Source organism: Lingula anatina, chromosome 2 (genome assembly GCF_051362555.1).
Source record: "Lingula anatina isolate TDL-2025a chromosome 2, LinAna3.0, whole genome shotgun sequence".
NCBI lineage: Eukaryota > Metazoa > Brachiopoda > Lingulata > Lingulida > Lingulidae > Lingula > Lingula anatina.
Genome location: NC_141768.1, coordinates 21644674 through 21668332, shown reverse-complemented (window position 1 = coordinate 21668332; position 23659 = coordinate 21644674). Strand labels below are relative to the sequence as shown.

The following is a 23659-nucleotide window of genomic DNA, read 5'->3' as shown; positions in this document are numbered from 1 at the left end:
GAAGCAAAATTTGCAAAGTTCAGTTCATGGTGAAAAGTAGGTCAAAGGTCAATTTTAAGGTCTTAGTAAGATTGCCAGTATGGACTCTTTAAGTTATTTTGGCCCGTTTGACCTTGAAATAAAGGTCAAAGGTCAAATCCAAGGGCATATTTGAAATCTACACATATGACTTTTGGAAAGCCGTCTGTAGAAATTTTTCCCATAATTCCTTCCGTAGGGTAGATAATTAGCATTTAATTTTGCCATTTTTGGACAAGGGTGCATTGCAATGAATGCCACACCTAGACCCCAATACCGACAAAGCCCAAATTTTACGTGGAATGAGTTGAGATTATAGGTGACCTAAATCCAAGAGATGGGTATGGGGGCCCTTGCCGTCTAGGAGAAGAAGCGGTAACGGTAACATGGCTGCGGAGCTGGCGGAGCCGGCGGAACAGACCGGACGGGACTAAAACCATGTGTACCGCCAGCGCTAACGCTGGTGGTACAATAATCTATTAATTTGAAAAGTATTTTTCATGTACCAACACAATGTGTTTGTACATATACCCATAACATTAATTCATCTGCTCTTTAAGTTATGGACTTTTTTTTGTAAAATGTTCATTTTTCACACAATTGGCATTTTCAAGGCGTGACTTTGAAATTCCATGGTTCTGAAGCTCTTTGCTATTACATTTTCTTACATACATGTTACCTGATGTGCAAATTAAAATTTGGTGTTGATTTTGCTGTTAAACATTATGTGATATGGCATCTAAATTGACCAAAACCCTGTTCTGTACACTTTAAATGTTATTTTCTGCATTGTGTCTGTATATTTGACAGTTTTGCTGCCTTGTTTCTGAAGAATATTATTTGACTTAAACAAAAAGTACAACAATTTTTTTTGTTCCCCTACCCCTAATTGATTAAGAAATGTCATGAAACTTTACATAAAAATATATTCTCTCATATTCTAATGGAAATTAATCTGTGTAGTATTGTTACTCATATTGAGAAAAATTTAGACTTTTCAATTTCTACACTAACTGAGAGCATACTTGTAAATTCTGTTCTCTTTTTGTTATGCATGAACAGGTAGAGATATCTACAGAAGCAAAGATGGACATTTTGGAATATATACGCGATAACAAAGTAGATGTTAATCAGATAATTGCATGGACATGTGACATTGGGGAAACTATGGATTTTCTTCTTGAGAAGCGAGTTTTACTTTGGGACATTCGGCCAGAATGTATCTTCATGGAAAAACAGGAGGTTTGTAAATACATGTGCATGTGTGTGTGTGTGTGTGTGTGTGCATGTGTGTGTGTGTGCATGTGTGTATGTGTGTGTGTGCACGTGTGTGTAAAATACATAAGTGCATGTGTGCATATTTTGGTGTGTGTTTAGTCAATAACATCATAGATATAAAACTTAAATTTAACCAGTTCTTTTATTTTATGACTTGTTACAGTATGGCGCTGTATATATTATAAAGATAAATATAAAAATTTTAGCTGATAGTATATCAAATAAGCACAGTTCAAATCATGTGGCATGCTCAGAAAAAAGACAAGAGTTGGAACTGCTTCTACTCTTTAATTTCTATCCTTTATTATTGATCGATAATTCTTTGACCATTTTAGTGGGTCAAGTTTGAGTGGTCATCTGGTGCACACTAGATACTCTGAAGGCTTGCTAGCCTCCTTATTCAAAGCACCCCCTGCTCTTGTGAGTTTGTTTGCTGTTGTGAATTTGTTTGGTACTGTTTGTTTGGTTTTGTGAGTTTATTTGGTGTTGTGAGTTCCTTTGGTGTTGTGTGTTTGTTTGGTACTGTTTGTTTGGTTTTGTGAGTTTATTTGGTGTTGTGAGTTCCTTTGGTGTTGTGTGTTTGTTTGGTACTGTTTGTTTGGTTTTGTGAATTTATTTGGTGTTGTGAGTTCCTTTGGTGTTGTGTGTTTGTTGTAAGTTTCATGTGTGTTGTTGTGTCGTCTGTTTGGTGTTGTGAAGATCTTGTGTGTTGTTTGTTTGGTGTTGTGAGTTTGTTTGGTATTGTGAGTTTGTTTGTTGTTAGTTTGGTGTTGTGTTGTTTGTTTGGTGTTGTGAGTGTGGTGTTGTGTTGTTTGTTTGGTGTTGTGAGTTTATTTGGTGTTGTTAGTATTATTTGGTGTTGCTGTACGTGCTGTTTGTTAGGTGTTGTGTGTTTGTTTTAGTGTTGTTGTGTAGTTCGTTTTGTGTTGTGAGTTTCTTTGTTGGGACTTTCCCCTAGTGTTGTGACTTTTGTGTGGTGTTGTACGAAACCCATACAAGTTTTAGACATTATTTAAATCAATTTTTTTAATGGATTTTCCATTTTCTTTAATTAACCTTTTATATTCTATATTCATATTGCAGAGTCTAGTTAACATAAGTGGATTTTAGATTCTAAATAAATACTAGAGGATCAGAGAGGCGATACCGCCTCTGGATATTGTACCACCAGCTGGAGTAAGCGCATTCGTATGGAACCCCCCCCCCCCAACCAAAAAAAAAAAAAAATGGACACCACCACCAGTCTATAAAATGCAATAAACAAGAGTTCTAAAAATAAAAAAATAAAAAAAATCGAAAAAACATAACTGTTAAAATGGTCCAATCAAGCAGATGTTCAAATTGACCTGTATTTTCCTAACACTGATCACTCCTGTGATTTTCTAGACAATAGGCCTATTGGTTTTCCATGAAATGCGTTATCAGTATTGCATATATGCCGACAAAAGAGAAAACCTGGGGACAACAGTAAGCAGATCTCTGCTAGTTTTGAAGATATGAAGGGCAAGAAAATATGCAGAGTTCAGTTTGTGTTGAAAAAGTAGGTCAAAGGTCAATTTCAAGGTCACAGTATATGACTTCCTATATAAGTTCAATAGTAGCTATGGGCATTTCTTTGCCAATTATGGAGCTATGAAGGCCAAGAAACATGCAAAGTGCAGTCCATCATAAATAGTAGGTCAAAGGTCGATTTCAAGGTCACAGTAAGATTGCCTGTATATGACTTCCTGTTCAAGTTCAATAGTAACTTTGGACGTATCTCTGCCAGTTTTCGAGATATAAGGAATAGAAAATTTGCAAAGTTCAGTTCATGGTGAAAAGTAGGTCAAAGGTCAATTTCAAGGTCACAATAAGATTGCCAGTATATGGCTTCCTATTACAGTTCAACAGTAACTATGGGTGTATCTTTGCCAGTTTTGGAGATATAAGGGCTGGAAAATTTGCAAAGTTCAGTTCATGGTGAAAAGTAGGTCAAAGGTCAATTTCAGGGTCATATTTAGATTGTGACTTCTTATTCAAGTTCAATAGTAACTATGAGCGTATTTTTGCCAGTTTTGGAGATATCAAGATCAGAAAACTTGCAAAGTGCAGTACTGAAAAGTAGGTCAAAGGTCAATTTCAAGGTCACAGTAAGATTACCTGTATATGACTTCCTATTCAAGTTCAATAGTAACTATGGGCATATCTTTGCCAGTTTTGGAGATATAAAGATCAGAAAACTTGCAAAGTGCAGTTCATCATGAAAAGTAGGTCAAAGGTCAATTTCAAGGTCACAGTTAGATTACCAGTATATGACTTCCTATTCAAGTTCAATAGTAACTATGAGCGTATCTTTGCCAATTTTGGAGTATTTCACATTTTCCCCATTGAATATTGCGATGTTGTAATTTTTGATATAGCCTAAACGCCTAAACCATATCTAAAACAAAAAAATGGACACACCTCCAGTATTGCACTTGACAAGGTCTACAAAATGCAATAAACAAGAGGTCTCTGGCATTTACTGTTCTAGAATTAGAGCGAGTTTTCAGTTTTATATCTAATGGCTGCTTCTCCCGTGAAAATGCACCGATTGACCCCAAACTTCCAAAGATGAAAGGAGTCCCCAATGGTAACCCCTCACTATAACAGGAGAGCTAAGGGCTGTGTAGTTTCCAAAAATTAGCACAAACAAATATTTTTTTGCAGAAAATTCCCATTTTTAGAAAATTTTGGCTTGTTTGACCTTGAAAAAAAGGTCAAAAGTCAAATCCAAGGGCATATTTGGAATCTCCACGTATGACTTTCGGTCAGACTTCTGTAGTAATTTTTCCCATAATTCCTTTGGTTTGGGAGATATTTAGCATTGAATTTTCAAAAATTTTGACAAGGGTGCCTTTCAACAAGCGTCACGCCCAGGCCAATGCACCAACAGAGACAAAAAAACCAGGGTGTTCAAGTTGAGATTATATGTGACCTAAATCCAAGAGATGGGGACACAGGTCCTTGTGGTCTAGGAGGAGAAGCGGTAACGGTGACTTGTTTCTGGCGCCCGACTGCGGAGCCGGCGGAGCCGCAGGAGCCGGCGGAGCCGCAGGAGCCGGCGGAGCTGTACGAGACGGGTCGGGACTAAAACCATGAGTACCGCCAGCGTACACGCTGGTGGTACTAATAATTACTGAGGCCCAGCTTACACATATACTCTTTTCTGTTTTAGGTATTTATTTACATTACAATGAATACTCTTTTATGTTTTAGATATTTATTTACATTACCATTAATTATATGATTCTTTGAATCATTTGCATGATTTGAATAGGTGTTTCTCTTAGATTAACAAGATGCACTCAAGATCAAATGAGGCACAGAGGACATAACCTTTCCCTTGCATGATAAGCAAGAACTAGAATAAGGTTTCCACTCCATGTAAGCTGTCACACGTCTGTTTTCCTTTTCATTAGTTCACAGGAAGTGCTTCAGATCTCATTATTGCAATGCAGGTCTCCTTCAATCAGCTGAATTACAGTTTTTTCACAGGCGTGAAGAGAATTTTTGATGTGTTTATATCACCTCACACATGATCACACCTCAATTGGTCAGTTAATATGTTTCTTTTGATAAGATTTTTTTATGTAAGTATCATTCCAAAACCATGTGCTGAATGACTATCAAGGCAAACATTGGTTTTAGTAACATCATTGCTTGCATCAAGAGAGACCTTCCATGGCAGTTTGTGCTTGCTTTAATTCTGAAAGTAACAAAAAACATGGGTCATGAAAAAATGAAGGACACATTTTACATGTTCTCTGAGACACAATCTAGTGCTACTGCAGATAACATTTATGTCAGTTCTGATACAATGCAAAGACCAGTTACAGACCAGTTACAATCATAGAAGAGAAAATTATCTCAATTATTTTTCAACCAAAACTTGTTCCACTCTCTACCAGAGGTCTCCTAACAAGAGCTGTCATAAAATCATAGAGAAGACCTCTGTGGGATTTGAGATGATCAAGCTGTTTACTCTTATGTAACTGCCTCACCTCTAGACAAACTTACACGGCTGGTTTGAAACCCTCCTGTACCATGTGACCAATGGCATTCCGTTTCAGCCTATGTAACTTACAAAGGGAATGTCTTGCGAGGAACATGTTCTGCTTGATCATCTCAAATCCGACAGAGGTCTTTTATACAATTTTGCAACAGCTAGTATAGAAGACCTTTGAGAGAGAGTAAACTTGTTCTCTGACATATATAACTCCCCTTGGTCTTAATTAAAGGCATCATCAATATGAACAAGCCTTAAAGGACTGCAAATCAATTCACCGGTCAAAGTGGCAATTGAGCAATTTATAATTTGATATTAACAATGGGAAGTGGAATGTGTTTAAAAGCATACTTTCTGTATCTTACCACTGAGAAATACTCTGAATTTGTCTGCACTCAAGTTAAATGCAACTGGTTCAACTTGGTCTGTGTCTGGGTTCCTAATCTTCAATCGAAGTTGAACTGCAGGCTCATTCAGCTCCTATTCAAGAGGAAAAAAAAGAATAAAAGAGAGGCATGAACTTAATACATTTGTGGTAATCATACAGGTTATTATTTAGGGAAATGTATAGCTGTGTGTGGGAAACATTTAGATCCATTTTATTACGGAAAAAATTTAATCCTAATTTTGGGAGCAGAGACTTGATTATACACCCCCTCTCATACAATCCCAAAGTTAAGCAGTCAGCACAAAGAGTGACCAGAATACACATGGACTACATGGTACCATTTTGAAGAAAGATCTGAAGTCAAAATTATGAATGGCTAAAATAGAATTCAACTCAAAAAAATTGAAAACTGTAGGCAGTTACAACTGAAAGATCAATATTTTTGGTCAGCAACTGTGCCATTTTCCAAAGCGGATAATGAAATGATAGTATTTTATGTAGATGATACTTGAGCTTCCAATGTTCAGTGACCTAGAAACTAATCATCTTTTTTAGACCACCATGGTACCTAATCAGATACAATATCTACAATTGTACTGTTATCATAGTTCACATAAAAAGTTAATGTTCCAGTGGCAATCACGAAGGAATTAAAATTTTATGCAGTAATGCTTTCCAACTGGCAAATTGTTGCTATTGAGTGCTACAATTTAATCCGTAGCTCTGATGAATTGAGAGCTTGCAAATTGCTCATTGTTTGGACAAAAATCAATCATTTTAATTCATTCTTCTCCTAAAAGGTTCAGAGGCACTTGAACAGATGAAAGGACATGACACTATTCCAACCTACCACACAATTACATTTTTTGGCTGCCTTAAGTCAGACGCAAGTCAAATGAGATCACCATTAAGGTGTTGTCACATGAGTCAATGCATTTGGCAATGTCGCAACAAGTTGAGATCAACTGCATTAATTTTGCAGAATTTTTTACCACATTACTCAACGGTATGAAGCTAGCAATTTTAAAGGGGGGTGTCTTTTACTGAAGAAGTTGGTCTAATTTTTATAGTGAAACCTACAGTATATGTGCATCCGCAGAACAGGCACAAAATTTGATTTTAAGGGGCCTTGCTCATGGCCCATCTCATAAATACAACAAATCCCATGATTGCTGCAAATTAATCCACTGCATACTAAGTACCACAAATCAAATAATTGTTGGTGACTCATAATTGAGATTATTATCTAAATTATTTAACTGTGAAAAGTTTGGAATAACTTAATCACAACTAAATGCTATAATTCATCAAAGTAACCACAGAGATTCTTGTCTCTGATGATAATTTTGGTATCAAACTGCGTTATCTTGCTCTTGCAGTCAACCAATCTAACACGCTCTTAACGTGGTTTATCAACATATCTTATGAACACAACTTTAAGTTCATGTGCATGTATACTGTTAATTGCACTATAACCCTTTAACAAACAGAAAAGTGCAAGGTAAAATGATCTTCATGCAAATGCCTCGCTGGAGAACCTGAATTTAGAACTTCTAAAGATTATTGTAACCCTTTCTTATCTTCCAGATACCCAAAATGAGTTTTTTCCTGCATCTACTTATTCAATAATGCATCTATCTTTGTGCTGTTTTAAAACAATGAAAAAACCCTCAAAAATATAAAATATTATATATTTTTACCCCAAAATCGCAATTATGATTTCACCCGTCAGATGACAGGTGTAAATGTTAATTCATTTAGTCAATGAACACTGAGGATTGATTTATTTCCCAAAAGAATGTATGTAAGGCAGTAAATAAGGAGTTTAAAGTGATCAATCTACGTAGTCTAAAATACAGGTGTGTGTGTGCGCATGTGTGTGTGTGTGTGTGTATATATATATCCAAGCAAATATCCTTAACTGTCTAAAGGGTACAGGTGGGCTATGCATCAGTCATCTGAGTCATGTTAGTTCTCTAACGATTATATATATATATATATATATATATATATATATATATATATATTTAAATAATCCCTTGTCAAATAACCCCTAGCTGTCTATAGGTGGGCCATGCATCAGTCATCTGAGTCATGATAGTTCTCTACTGAAACAAATGAATCTTTCTCTCTTCTTTTAAATTATTCATACCAGGTATGATTCACACATCAGTCATAATGCACTGGCAACCCACCATATATTGGTTACCACATTGTACTGACCACTAACAGAAAATGGTCAGAATTTTTCAGTTTACATTAGCAGGCATCTATTTTTTTTCAGAAGACCTTAAAAAAAAAGGAGGATGGATCTACAAAGATAATTTGGATGACTGTCAAAAAAAATTCTGGATCTCCCCTCTTGACTAACATAGTGACGGTGACCCACATTGTACCAGTCACCCACATAGTACTGACCACCTACATTGTACTAGCCACCCACATTGTACTAGCCATCCACATTGTACTGGCCACCCACATTGTGCTGACCACCCACATTTTACTGGCCACATACATGGTACTGGTCATCCACCTAGTATTGGCCATCCACATTGTACTAACCATCCACATTGAACTGACCACCCACACTGCACTGGCTACCCACATTGTACTGACCACCCACATTGTACTAGTCACCCACATTGTGCTGACCACCCACATTTTACTGGCCACATACATGGTACTGGTCATCCACCTAGTATTGGCCATCCACATTGTACTTACCATCCACATTGAACTGACCACCCACACTGCACTGGCTACCCACATTGTACTGACCACCCACATTGTACTAGTCACCCACATTATACTGGCCACCCACATTTTACTGGCCACATACATGGTACTGGTCATCCACTTAGTATTGGCCATCCACACTGTACTAACCACCCACATTGTACTGGCCACCCAAACTGTACTGGGTACCCACATTGCACTGGGCACCCACATTGTACTGGTCATCCACATTGTACCAGCCACCCACATTGTAATGGTCATCCACATCGTACTGGCCACCCACATAGTAATGACCACCCCTCAGACACTGATCACTCACTATGTTCTGACCATGCTATTTCATTGCAAACAAAAATTTATTGACCACCCCTTATACTGCCTGCCCATAATAAACTAGACACTAACATTCTACTGCCAACTCTGATTACCCTGACCACTGACACATCCCCCTACAATTTACTTAACAACCTTATTGATCTGACCACCCACAGTCACCTGAGTGCCCACTTCCCTCTGACCACCCACATCACATTGACCAATCACTCTACTTTGGTTTCTCTGACTCAATCTCCCAAGTATTGATTCTTGACATTTGAACACCACCCTGAGTTTCAGAAGAGATTGGGACTCATTCTAGAAGTGGCAGAGGCATGCTGATGGTACAGATGTGAACTGCCACTGGTCTTCTGAAACTCTGGATAATGAGCATGAAAGTATAGACCCATATGCAGCAATGGACTGTTTAACATAAAAAAAAAATAAATAAAAAAATAAGTCTGAAATTTTCAGTCTCTTGAGACCCACAAAAAATCAGAAGTAGTGGTACAATCAAACAAAATTTTGAGTCTGTTTAATATCAAGATACACCTGGCAAAATTTTTCAGACCAATACTTATGTAATTTACTTCAGTGCACTATTGGGGCTTTATCTTAATCAAAATGAGGATAATTCTTTGGTCTAACAACTTAGAATCTGGACCTGTCAGACACAACCCATAATGTACCAAGCTTAAACTATTCTTTGGGCCAAAGATGGAAAACCAGCCCCTAATCTGAGTTTCTCTGTTACCCTTGTGGCCCAAGTTTTTAAAGAAGAATGGATACCCTGGTGCTTAAAACCTTTTCAATAGAAGCAAAACACAGCATTTCAGAGGTACTTCGTGTGTCAAGCATGACTAAAGAAACTTGAAGACACTTTTTAATGAGCTTAAATGTTCATTAGCTTGGTAGTTGGATCATAAATGAAAATTATCAAACACAAGTTGAAAACTTTCATACTGTTAGCTTACCAGATCTACTTGATATTTATTAGAGGGTCCTGGCTGCAATTCCACCTAGTGGTCAATGAGTGTCAACATCTGCTTACAGTTAGATGAAGGCCTACGTCCAGGTTGGCCGTAAGCTAATGGTATGAAGATTTTTCAGCTTGTGTTTGATAACTTTCATTTATGTTTGTTTGGCAAAGAACAAACAATCAAACAATCAAATATCACTTGTATCAGTGAAAATTTTTGTTCTGTACATTTCATTATAGGGCCATTCCACAGTTCTTACCTGCCATTGACTTTTTTTTTTTTTTTTTGCATTTCATAAAACTTGTTTTCCAACCAGATTTTGCACAAGAGAAGTACTGAACGGATACCTTCCACCACATAACAGAGAGAATTTTTTTCACTAGATATTCACAAACAATTATCTGGCTATTGACTAGTTGAACTGTGAGAATTTTTGCACAAAAATGATGTTTTCACCCAGATTGTCTCTGGGGGAGAATATTGATAGAGGCAAAAACTTTTTTCTTCCTCTTTTTAGCTGGATGTGAAGTGTAGCAAAATACTATAAAGGTAAATGAACTAAATAAATGAGTTTTTAAAAGAGCATTCAACCAAGAACACCATTACTTCACAAGGATGAACTTGAGAGAGAGAGAGAGAGAAAAGAAAAAGAAAGTGCTTATCATAAAGTGCATGGACAAGACAATACAATCAGCTGCATATTAAATTTAACTCTGATATTAAGTGTTTCTTTATTTATCCTATCACTGGGCTTCCCAGGAAGATTTAGTCATATATCCTTTCAGAAAAACCTCATAAACAATACCAGAAAATTATATCAATGGTTTATTACCTAGAATGTGAATCATACTTTTCACCTAGAAAATTGTTTTGTAATGACATCTCAATTACACAGCATAAATTGACAGCTCAATAAAACAAATTTGTTGGTTAACAGATACTAGAAAATTGTTATATTATCCCATCACCATTGCAAAGTACATTAAACAGAAACTTTTATGTGTGAAAAAAAAAAGAAAATATGGCAGCAAAGCTGTCAAATGTGCAGACTTAAAGCACAGAAATTTACGATGACAATGCACATAACAGGGGTGTTTAGTCAATTATGATACAATATTACATTAGGCTGAAAAGCATAATCACCACCAAATTAAATTACAAATTACAGGTAACATGGACATTCAGGAAATGTAAATAGCAAAGTGCTTCAAGCCATATGGATTCTATGGCATACATTGAGAACACATATGTATGAAAAATGAAAAATACACAAATTGCATAACTCCAATAAAAAGCATCCAATCAAGCTAGTTTTCCAACTAAAGCTATAGTAGTCCTAAAAATCATTCTAGTAGGTTTGAGGATAATAATAATAAGTAACATACTATTCATTCAATAGGTTTACAATGAAAAGTGCACAGCAACGATGATAATGATGAAAACGATACATATGCAAATGTGGTTATTTATTCATTTATTACCAATTCAATAAAGCAGTTTTTGTACAGACATGCTGTGTCAGTACATAAACACAACTATCATGTATTAAAAAGGGGAGTGCCTAAAAGTCCGTTTGAATTAAATTGTCTTTGGGTGATTATCTTGATGCAATTATTTACCTTGAGTTTGCTTGATCCTATCACGTAATCCACTCTCCACTGGACAGACTCTAAATGGGACACTGGAAATATGAGAAAAAGTGACTAAACTAGGCATTTAATAAATCCTTGCTAACCATTCATACACTCACATTCTAAATAGATGAAAAACATTTTGAAGGGTAGAAGTTGAGACAAAATCAAAAACATACTGCAATACAGAATTAATTGGAATAGTAACTATATGATGTTTGTGAGTCTGAATGACACTACAGTATAAACTAATCCTAGAAATCTGAACAAAAGCTGACAAATGAACAGACAACATTTCTCAGTTTGAATCTTAAGGTAAAAAACTATACATAGCATCATGTGTAATTAAACTCTGCATAAGAGTCTTTCTATTTAAGCTTTAGTAAATGGGATTCTAATAAACACACGCACACATACACAAAAAAATGTAAATCAAGACCAAAATTATCAGAAAAAGGTTAAAAATTAACACATCGTGCCTACTTTTGGACCTTACATGCATTTTGGCCAAAAAGGAAAGCCTTGCAGTTAAAGTTAATATCTGGATGATATAGGCTCTATGAAGCCAATTAATATTATGGGAAAGTATTACAATAAAACCTGCATTTTAGGCCTACAAGCAACCCCAACAAGTTTTAGCCAAAATGGAGTTATCAACCAGATGATGGTGTCCAGACAGTCAAATTTACTGAAAATTATCATTGAAAAAAAAATATATATATACACACACACACACACACACACACACACACACACACACACACACACACACACACACACACACAAATATGACAAATAATCATATCATTCCCAGTTTTGAACCTGACCTGGGATACTGACTATGAAGCAAAATGGCTAAATTGCTTCCCAGTTATTCCAAGAAATATGCACGGTTTCAGTTCCAGCTCCCAGTCTGGCTCTTGCTCTGGTGACATAGAAAGACACAGGTGATGGCACTGCTGTGTTGGAACGTAACAAAACAGGGACCATTTTCAACTAACATTCCTCTTTACTTTGTTTTATTTAAGAGAAAGCAGTTTCCTTAACTTACATCGAAGACTTTTAAACTTAAGCTCCTCTTGCAACTTTCCTAAACTGTCCTCGTACACTTTACAAAGAGCAACTGAGTGTTCTGAAAAGAAAGAATTTACTTCATTTAGTTACAACAAAAATAGTGACCATGGACTTAAGAGATGTTGCGGGAAAGAACAAATTTAGAGAAGGCATACAGGGATTTAACATATTCTCTCTCTCTCTCTCACACACACACACACACACACACACACACACACACACACTAAGACCGCATTCTCAACGAATTGAGCCAGGCTTTACAAATCCTGAGAACTAAAAATGGCGGACGTACATGAAAGAAAACCGCCTAATCTTTTAATAGTCTCTCCGCCTCTCACACGCCTCCCAACACGTCGTCCTTGCAGGGTACAGTAATTAAATCTCGGCTCCGTTCGCCATGCGGAAGCTACCTGAGAAATATTAAGTGTGCATGCTCATCAGTTAAACTCGTGGTGACGAAAGCATGGCGGCTGAAGGCGATCGAAGGAAAAAAGCTCTTCTGTTCTATTATCTTTCAAAACAGAGACGAAAAAGGAATGAATTGGCCCGTAGAGCAGCAATGAATCGACTATCTATGGAGATAATATCACCAGAGATATTCACGGAGATATTCATGTTCGGAGCCGATATGTAATTACTGTACCCCGCAGGGACGACGTGTGGGGAGGCGTGTGAGAGGCGGAGAGACTATTAAAAGATTAGGCGGTTTTTCTTTCATGTACGTCCGCCATTTTTAGTTCTCAGGATTTGTAAAGCCTGGCTCAATTTGTTGAGAATGCGGCCTAATACTAGTACTTCTAATCCTTTGCTGTAGAAATTAATTTTATTCAAGAGATGTTCTGTTGTTGTCTGCTCTAATGACTCTTAGCTAGGTCATTCATTGACAAGTTTAATTCACAAAGCCCAAGTGGGTCATGTAAAACTGAATACTGCACTAACCAATGTATTTTAATGTAACACTGGGTATTTGGGAATAACAACAAGGCCTACTGGACTGACTTCATTGGTCTCAAGGAAATCATCAGTGACAATACTTAAGAATAAGTCAGGACTGAGATTTTAAATTACGCTCAATCACAGACACCTGTGTCTGGACCAAGAACTAAAAATGGTGATAAAAGTGCTAAAATGTGGACAGGGAGAACAAATTTGAAGCTGAGGGCCATGTAACATATATAATTTACATACTAGGAAATGAATTTCTGTCCCCGGTTGATCAATATATTGGCCTGTTTTAAGTGGCCTTGTCCCAGAAAATTACTCCTGGTGATGGCATTAGTCAAAGATTTAATTTTCTAAGAAATTTCTCCACCTTTCCCTTAATCACCAAAGTATACCTTATTCAAAATTGTTCAGAGAATTATGATCCATTAATGAGTTTTTTTTTTTATTATCTCAATTTCTAGGTTTTTTTTAGATAATTCTTGTAATGGAGACTGGTCAATTTCATTTATGACTGTAAAATTGGGAATCTAGAAGGAGAAAATAAGTTTACAAATTGTAATTGTGTCGACAAATTTTGGATATATTATATCATATATACCTTGGTGATAAAGGGGAATAAGCTGAAATTTCCAGAAAAAAATATTATGCCACGTGTATGAATGTCCAATGTGCACGGTATGCCTTAACTACCCATTATCAACTTCACCTTACTCAAGCATCCAAAACCCAGTGTCCAACACATTTTTTGTATTCAAATTTTTTTCCGAGGCCTTTGCCAGTCTACTAGTAATTTGTAGCCACGAAGTGAGGAATATTTCCGGTTAAAGATGGCAAATAATATCATTTACAGTAATAAAAAGAGGTGAAGCTTTCATCTGCTGAATAGAAAATGGACAATACCCTCTTCATTTAAAGCAACAACACTGGTAGAGGTGAGGGCACTGTACTAGTATCAGGCTTAAAAGTTTCAGTTGTACATCATCTCCATTTTTATGGTCCCAGTCATGGGCTCAAACACTTAAAAGCATGGAGGATGCATCAACATTCTCTTGTATAATTCATCAAAATTTGTCATCTGGGTGCTTTAGATAATTTTTTCAATCATTCCTTAACATTAGTGTATAGTTGTGATAATGCAATGGCACATTCTCCATGTAATTGAACCCCAAGGATTATAGTAATGAACCAGTATAATTATCTACCAAATCCATTGATGCTACAGGTCATTCTTTTCAGCAAATTATACATATACTGTCTGATAAAAAAAGTCTACTATAGAATTACATTCTGAAAAAGAGAGCAAATTCAACTGGCAAAAGCAGCAATATCAAGCAAAATTTCAAAGGATTTAGAAGTTTTTGTTACTTTTTATCAAAAGTGTAGGACAAAATTACAAAATAATTATCACCCATCTATTTAATAAATAAATAAATAAACACTGTATTATATTTGTAAACCATAAACAGAAGTTTAAATTACCCTAACTTTAAAAAAATAACTTCAAATTCTTTATGATTTTTTAGCTTGAATGCTTCGTGAACTTACAGATGAAAAAATATTCTGCACACTGCTTACTAATGTGAATTGGCAGCATGAGGTAATGCACTCAATAAGTGATAATTTTCTAAAATACAATGGTTTGTTAATGTTTAGCAGGCTCTCTATGTGGATCGGCTGATTTGTTAATAGTGCTCTTTTCCATTAAATGGCACTTTCACTATATTAAAGTAATAAAGCATTGTAACAGCAGCTAGACCTCTACATAAATGAATGAATGTATAATTACTGAGAATGGAAATCATCCAAGATAGCATATAACAAGGTTTTTGACATAGTGTGATGTGACAGAAAATGTGAGGTTAGGTTCAGTTTTCAACAATAATGATAAAACTATCTGTGCTAGGAATGTTGTCTTAGAAACTGATACAAAAGGTACACAAAAACAAGGTCAACTCACATTGTAGCGGTGGATAAATTCTCTCAGCACTAGCTACATACACCTCTGTAAAGTAGTCTCCCTTTGTATCTTAACCTACTTTCTTCCAAATCCTACAAAATCTCACTTGATTACATTTTAAGTCATGAGAATTTGGGGTGTTTTTTATAATAAACGCAAGAGAGTTGCAAAATTTACTTCTAGTACTATGTACTGTCAAGTGTGATCATGGTTTTACTTAAAAGACTAATTACTGTAATAATACTGAGATTTCATAAATATAAGTTTTTTTTTTTTTTTTTTTTTGACACTCTCATAACTTCAATGTTGTTAAAATTGTACTCAATTTGATACCAGCAGCTGATCTGAACGGTACAGAAAAAAAAAAACTTGAATTGAAATATATAATACTGCTATTGATTATGAAACAGAACATATAGGGAAATTAAATCTATGAATAATGTATATTTATGCTCCATCTATCATTTGTACATGGTGTTTTTTTGTGTCTGATTCTGAATACTAGGACACGCCTTGAGATAGAAAATAAAACAAAATACCCACTGCTGTGAACTCAAAAAGAAACATACAATGTAGCTGAAATCACATTTCACTTCTTGCATGAATACAAAATGTGTCAAATAACTTTTGATCTATTCAATTCTTTGTTTCTGAGTTCTACATCACAAGTACGAAAATGTGAAATTATTGTGAAATGCATATCGAGAATATCTGAAAACTCAGTCTTTAGCAACATGATGGTGACAGAGCTGGTACAATAAAATACATCTTTCAAGTAAATATTAATGGCCCCTCTCTCACTCTTATGATTGTTATTAACTTTGTCTAAATTACCCACCACTGTGTAAGATGGCTAACTGCAAACTAGGTGTTTAATTTAAACATAAAACAAGGTCATATTTCAAGAGGGGTTTGATTAGGGAAATTAAATCTATGAATAATGTATAATTATGCTCCATCTATCATTTATACATGATAACAAATAACAAACACAATTGTACAAATAAGAATATATCTTCCTTTTTGTTGCATATATGCATGGTGTTAAATATTTTGTACTATAGTTAAGCATTTTTGTAACATTTCTGTGTCCAACCTTACTATCTGAAAAACACACCTGATCTTTTATGTTTTAAGAAATATGGCTTAACTAATTAGACATCAACACCTAAGCATCACACTGTTACACAACAGAAAAAAATGTTAAACTACTGTTATGCAACAAAAATTATGACTTCAGATGTGTTTTAGAATGGGTAACTTTAAAACTTCTTAAAGGTTATCTTGTAGATGTTGTGAAGTATCTTTGAACACTGTGGTATTCCAGCTGGATTACTGGCAGTTGATATATTATGAGAAATAGAACAGACTTTTAACAAACATAGAATGTTCTTTCAAATTACAGAATAATGTTGTCACTTTTCAGCAGAACACATACACATGACCAAATTGTGTATGAACATGTGCAATCATTCCTAAGTGCCTTTGATTGTTCCATAGGGAGGAAAAATTAGTCTTAATCCTATCTCTAAGCAAGAACATTGCAATTTATCTAAAGCTTGCCCTGGTAGGTGATTTAATCTGGACTTAAAGATAAAAAAAAGAAAAATTTACATCAATGAGGGGTTGTCTCAATCATTAAAAATATCACAGAGAGTGGAACACATGACAACAGCCTGGCATGTCCTTAGGCAAACAGTACACAATATTTGGGTTCTAAAAATATCCATGTACTTCCCATAAGAGAAAAAAAAAGACTTAACATTATAAAGCCATAGTTTTTTGTGCCCTGAACAAAATGGATTTTGAATTAATTATTCAGTTGTGAAAATAAATTCCCGATAAAAGAAGGACAAAGTGACATTCTATGTATCAATACACAAGGCGGTTGCTCCCAGAGATGGTTTTCATGCTAGGGTCTCCTTGTTTAGATCCAAATTGTGTGTGTGTGGTAAAATAATGGGAAATGGCTATATAAACCTGAAGCCCAGATGCATGAGACTCAAATGGGATGGCAGCTAGGGCATCAAAACTAATTATCAAATAATCTGCTATGTTGCATTCAGGAATTGCTCCTTTAGGTCAATGTGTCTCTGGTTTTTATGGAGGAAAAAAACTGAAAGATTTCAACAATTTCCCTCAATCAACAAGGTATATGTGTCATTCCAAACTGTTGAGAAAATTTGGGTCTATGCAGTTAAATTTTGAGCCTGTTGAGAACTACATTGTATTATACAGGGAACCATGTTGCAGAATAACTGCTAAATCTTTTTTTGTGGAATTAGGCATACAGTTCACAGTCCAACAGTCAACTGTGAAAATCACTCTGACAAATATGTGTGAGATTCATAACAGGATTGTGTTTGGATTATTCTATGGGTTCCATGCTAATCTGTAGTATCTAAATGGTTAGTTGCAAAATCTTCAGAGTAATCATCTGGGATCCCTTTTTATCATGAACCTTTCCCATTTCTGGAAGTTGCCAAGAAAACACAATACAGATTAGTGCCACTATTACTTTCTACACACAAAAAATCATATCTGCAATTGCTGTCCAGACAATCCAGTCATGAAGAATGGGAAAAATGCAACATTTTCTGGCATCTTAGTAATACCAGTTTTCAACCCCTGTAAACAAGAACTGTCAGTTGCACAACACCATATACCACAACAAAGATGTTTCTTTTAATCAGAAAAAAAGAAAAAAAATCATGATACATGAATCTAGTAGACCAGTTATTAACAACAGTTTTTATCTGATGTGCTGATCATAAAATTATAAAGAAGCTTTTACTGTTGCACTACCTTTCTGCAATAATCTATACCCAGCACATTTTAAACATTAAATGACACAGACAATAAATCATTGTGCAAAAATAAAAGAGAGTGCAAGTTATGAGGGCAACAGACTACACTTAACACAAAAAACCCTTTGACATAAATAACCCAAGGCATTAGTTCCGTGTTAGGTCCCAAGACAATTAACTAACTCTTGATGATATGCTGCCACAGAAAAGAGTTTAATCTTATAAGAGTATCCGGTGAAGAGCAATTGAGAAGAAACACGCTGTAGACCAGTATCCTACTTGTACAAGTAATCCATGGGGGAATAAAAGCCCTGAGCTGCTAAATAGAATAGAAACAAGAGATAAGTACTAGCCTGTATAATATCTTGTTGATTACTCATATGTAGGAATCCTTTATTTAGGCAACTTTTAAATGCATCTATCGTGCACAAAATAAAAGTGTTTTTAAAAGTTGCGAGGGCGACAGACTACAAAAAACACAAAAATGCCATTTGACATAAATAATCCAAGATATAAGTTTTGTGTTAGATCACATGACCATAAAGAATATATATATAATCACTTCTTAGCTGCTTGAGAAGGCGTGCAATCAGTTAATCTGATTGCATTCAGCGAGAGCCCCTGTAGAGTTGGATCAATCTACTTTAAACAATAGTTTCATTGGGAATGTGCCCTAGAATGCATCTTTTTTTTTACTTTTATTATAATAATCATTGCAAAGAAAAACTATTGTGTGCAAAATAAAAGAGAGAGTCGAGTTACGCAACACAGTACACTTAACACAAAAACACCATCTTACATAAATAACCAAAGGCATTAGTTCTGTGTTAGATCCCAGGACAACTGTAGTAATATGCTGCCACAGAAAATGGTTTCATCTTATAAGAGTACGGATCCGGTGAAAAACTATTGGAAAAAAAGCTCACTATAGACTAGCATCCTACACAGATAAAAACCCATGGGGAATGAAAGCCTTCAGCTGCTAATTAGAATGAAACATGTGATAAGTGATAAGCCTGTGGTGTGGGTTACTCAAATGTAGAAATCTTAACTTATTTTTCCCCTTTCCTTTCTTAATAATCATTGCTTTACTGCAAAGCAAACATCTTGCTTAGTTTTTGCTCTGAATTTCTGATTTTTGAAAAATAATTAAAATAAAACAAGATCATAAAATCATTATACAGAAAAGGAAGACATAAACATAAAATATTTTTCAGGTGCTAGTCACAAATCAATAATTTAGCAAATGCAATAAACCTTTTTTCTTCAAATTTAGTGTGCAATTACCAATTCTTCTCAACAAATGGTTATGTCAATATCACAAGCACTGCAATAAATATCTATCACCTTTTGGTAAGCCAAGTTGCTGCAATTCATTGGACAAAGCCTCCCCCTCAACACTATACTTGGCTGCACTAGAGAAGATAAAGGTCAGGGCAGCAATACTTGCTTTCACGTCACCAAGCTCTGGAATATCAACAAGGAGAAAGTCAGTCAAGTCCCTTCGACTTTTAATTAAAAATATGACCTAGGGCTTGTTTCCCAAAATTCATTTATCCTGAAAATTGCACTTTTAGACCAAAGATAAATCAGTAGTAGTCAAAATAAGTGAAAAATTGCACCTGTTGTAAATATTAAACAACAAAGTAAAGTCCAATACCTCTGGGGCAGTATTCTGGAAACTTTGTAACTTACAAATGATCGGACTTCATGAAAAATTACAAGAATTTGAAAGTTAAACCTTTCGAGAATATGGCCCCAGTCCAATATTTCCTCGGACTACTATTAGTTTTTTCTTGAACTCAAATAGACCACAATTATGGTCCGAAAGTTGTAATAAATTTTTGAGGAAATTTTTTTGTAAAACCAGCCCCTGGTCACTGTCCTTCACCCTGAGCTTCAGAGCTAACTTGACACTAACCTTTTCACTGTAGCCTATCTCCATCGTGTCAAGTTACCTCTGACGAAAATAGTTTGACCTATTTTATATAAGCCAATCGAATCCATGTTTCAAAATTTTTCACCAAAGTTTGGTGAAAACGCTGATTGGTTGATCGTCAATCGGCAATCCTCGGCTGATTCCGCAAGCTCCATACTAACAACATAGTTATTGTCGAGTGCGGAGACATCCGAGTAGTTCCGAGTGGTTCCGAGTGCATAACCGTACACAAAGAAAGCATGGAGTATATCGGAATTGAAACCAGAGCAGTATGATGCCCTGCATCATTATCTACTGAGAGACGATGTTATTTGCGTGCTGCCCACAGGTTACGGCAAGACCCTGATATTCAGCCTTATCTTTGATTGGTCCGGATTTGAACAAAGCGCGCTTTGACTCGTTCGCGTTCATTGGCTAGATCGTTTAATGAGTCATTGAGTGCGGGCTTTTAAATTTGATTGGCGGGCGGCGGAGGCAATCGAATCTGGTCAGAGGTAACTTGACACGATGGAGATAGGCTACAGTGAAAAGGTTAGTGTCAAGTTAGCTCTGAAGCTCAGGGTGCTGTCCTTAGACTGTCAAAGAGATTTTGACATATTTTACATAACAAATAGTAGAAATATTAAATGTACATAAAAGTCACCATTAAGGCCGCTTTTTCCCTTAATGGTTCTAGTCCAATAACTTGCTGATAATTACAGATATCAATGTTAGCAAATATACCAATTTCAATTTCAAACCTAACTTAAACAAGTATTTCCCATTTGGTGTGAATATGTGTGATTTAATAAATGTTATATAATCTTCACTATTTTCTGTAATAAACTTGTACGTTGCAACAAAAATACATTGTTTATTGATCAAACGTTTTTTAAACATTTTTATTTCATGAGACAAAAAATCAAGGTCAACATTGCCAGGTGGAACTTTGGACATAATAAAATCTGGAGGATTGTGGTAGGTGAGACAAGACAAAATTTTTAATGCTCCTGTTGCTTGTATAGAGAAATATAGACATTGTGTTAAAGGCAAACAGGGCACATTAGAAAATTTGACTCCCACCCAAGTTTATGATATAAAAAATGAAAAAAAAAAAAAATCCTGGAAATTTAACATTTCCCCCTTAATTGCAAGGTAGACAATACCCAAACCCAATGACAAAATTCTATTCTATGAAATTATTTTTAAGATCTAAGTTTTTATCTTTTTTTTTTTTTTTTTTTTTTTTTGTTGCTTTGATTCAATTTTGTAACAGAGATGGAGACTGGTGAATTTCTCTTGTAATTGTTAAAATATAAATCAAAAACTTGAAAATGCGCCAATATATTGTCATTATCAGAACTTTTGGAAGGGCATGTCAAATTGGCAATCAAGGGAAAATTTTAGATATTTTTAAAAATCCATTTCTTCTCTACAAAAAGGTCTTATATAACACACATTGTATGCCTTTAAGTATAACAAAACTATACCTACCAAATTTTGCATCTGTAGTGAGCTTATAGACTTTTTCATACTGAAATGCAAAGTGATCTTCTAAATAAAACATTAAATATAATAAAAAATAAAAAGCTGCTTTATCATCTTTCAAATAAGACTAATGTAACAATGTAATTTTAAGCAGATTGATCAAATTTTCACCAAAACAAATAGGCCAAAAGTATAATTAAAAACTTCCTATCTCATATGTAGAAATTTGGACTACTTGAAATATTTTTGTAATAAAAAAAGGCAAACTAATTCTCCTGGCATTAACGTATAGAAGTTAGCAACCATCAAACTAAGCAAATTACCACTCAAATACAGAATAGATCTATATGGTTACAGAATTTTGCTTACATAAATTTGCAGCCATTTCACTGATTGCAACCCCTAGTGAAATTGTTCACAGGTCAAATAAATCCCAAAGACCTGTTGTTATTCACCCATATCATGCTGTGCTGAATAGGGTGAACCATAGCTGTTACAGAAAACTTTGTTCCAAAGTAAGTGATTCTTATCAATGAGAATTGTTACTTAACACAAAAGTTTTGTATGATTCTTTTCAGCATCTGCCAATAATCATATACATTGGCATTATCAATTTGATGTCAAAAGTAAAGAAACAGCACTCCGGACATTTGTTTTAAACTGAGCACTGCAATATTTATTGCAAGACAAAAAAACAGGCCTGCATGGTTAAAATGCTCTCTTATAGAAATCCAGAATAAGAAATGAAGCTGTTTGAGATTAACACTCACGTCAATTCCACTTCCAAGCATATCTTTCATCACTTGTGCACACAGCAGTTTCATTTTGATAGATGTCTAAAAATAAATGCATAAGTACAATTATGTGATTTTAAACAAACAAATACAAACAATATTTTTTTCACCAAAAAATAGAATGAGTTGGTGTTCTACTTCTGATGTCACCTGTCATATTCATTACATTTCCTTCACTCAGTGGACTATTTCAAGACTGGCTACTGCTCCAAAATATAAAAACAAATGTTGTTAGAGACAGAAACTTTCCAAACAAATTGTCTGTCATATTGTGATCAAGTATTAAAGGGATAACAACATTTCAATAACAGATTTTCCTGGGGAAAACGACAATATTCCTACAGTAACCAATGGTTAATAAATCCGTTCTGACATTCAAACCCAGTCGATTTTTAATAAAGAGTGTGGATTTGTGATAACGTGATAACAAGGGTAATGTTCTATGAAGGTCAATGTGGTCTGGTGCCATACAAGCACAGATTTCAGAATAATTACGATAACTGTCATTTTGTTGGTAATTAAAATAGCATTTATTTTATTTCCATGTGTTCTTTACAATATTTTTATTGTGGAGATTTGAGTCTCATATGAAGAGTTCATACGAAGAGTAATTATCCCTTTATGGTCATAAACAAGAAAAACATCACTGTCTTTTGAATTTGATTAACTTTACGTAGTATGGAAAGTAATGTCTTATATTCCTTTATCAAGATACAGGTACATCATATTGACACAAAACACTGCACTTGGCTCTCCCATGTAATTGACCTACCAATTTTGCTAGTATGCTGATCTCTGCCAGCACCCAGTCAGGGCAGTCCAAGTCACCACAGAAATGGAACCTCTGAAATATGAATATGTTTTGTAAATATAACTAATTCTACAGTACTTAATGAGGCTGCTTCATTGCATCTTTTTTCTTTATTTATCTTATTGTTTTCTTTGTTTATCAAACGATACACATAATACCACAGTCATCCATCTTTAATCACCTTGCTGTATTTGACTGGCCACATAAAAGTGACATTGCGGCGGGAGGTGTGTGTGTTTGAGGGGGGGGGGGGGCTTAAATCGTGCCTTTAAATCCACCCACCCCCATAGGTTTACATCATTCCCACTGGTAGTGCATGGTTAAAACTATCTAGATATAACTAGACGTTTCAAGCCACTGTGTTTCACAGTTTATGCACACTTGAATCTAGATTGGTTTCTACTCTTATCGCTGGACCCTCTACAACTTACCATCTTTCCTGTACTTCCGAGTCCCCGGTTTCTCCGTAACACAATATACAAAATAGTGTTA

General features: G+C 35.3%; 1 protein-coding gene across 1 annotated transcript; it reads right to left on the bottom strand.

Moving 5' to 3' along the window:
• Positions 1 to 4485: 4485 nt before the first annotated feature.
• LOC106154978 (COMM domain-containing protein 4) lies at positions 4486 to 23658 on the bottom strand. The gene is made up of 9 exons (XM_013529554.2): positions 23599 to 23658; positions 23129 to 23200; positions 22333 to 22398; positions 21569 to 21608; positions 19504 to 19623; positions 12425 to 12505; positions 11362 to 11423; positions 5689 to 5803; positions 4486 to 5023 (listed from the first exon to the last, which is right to left on the bottom strand). Exons 1-9 carry the CDS (start codon positions 23599 to 23601, stop codon positions 4983 to 4985), a joined length of 600 nt encoding a protein of 199 aa, XP_013385008.2. The 5' UTR covers positions 23602 to 23658; the 3' UTR covers positions 4486 to 4982.
• Position 23659: the final 1 nt, after the last annotated feature.

What these genes read in the sequence shown, in the direction of transcription:
- LOC106154978 (XM_013529554.2), bottom strand. An exon ending in GCAACTTGGCTTACCAAAAG is followed by an intron (nt 12,506 to 19,503) that starts GTGATAGATATT and finishes CTTTCTTTTCAG; the next exon opens with AACACTCAGTTGCTCTTTGT. An exon ending in ATTCAGAGTATTTCTCAGTG is followed by an intron (nt 5,024 to 5,688) that starts GTAAGATACAGA and finishes TGTTACTTTCAG; the next exon opens with AATTAAAGCAAGCACAAACT.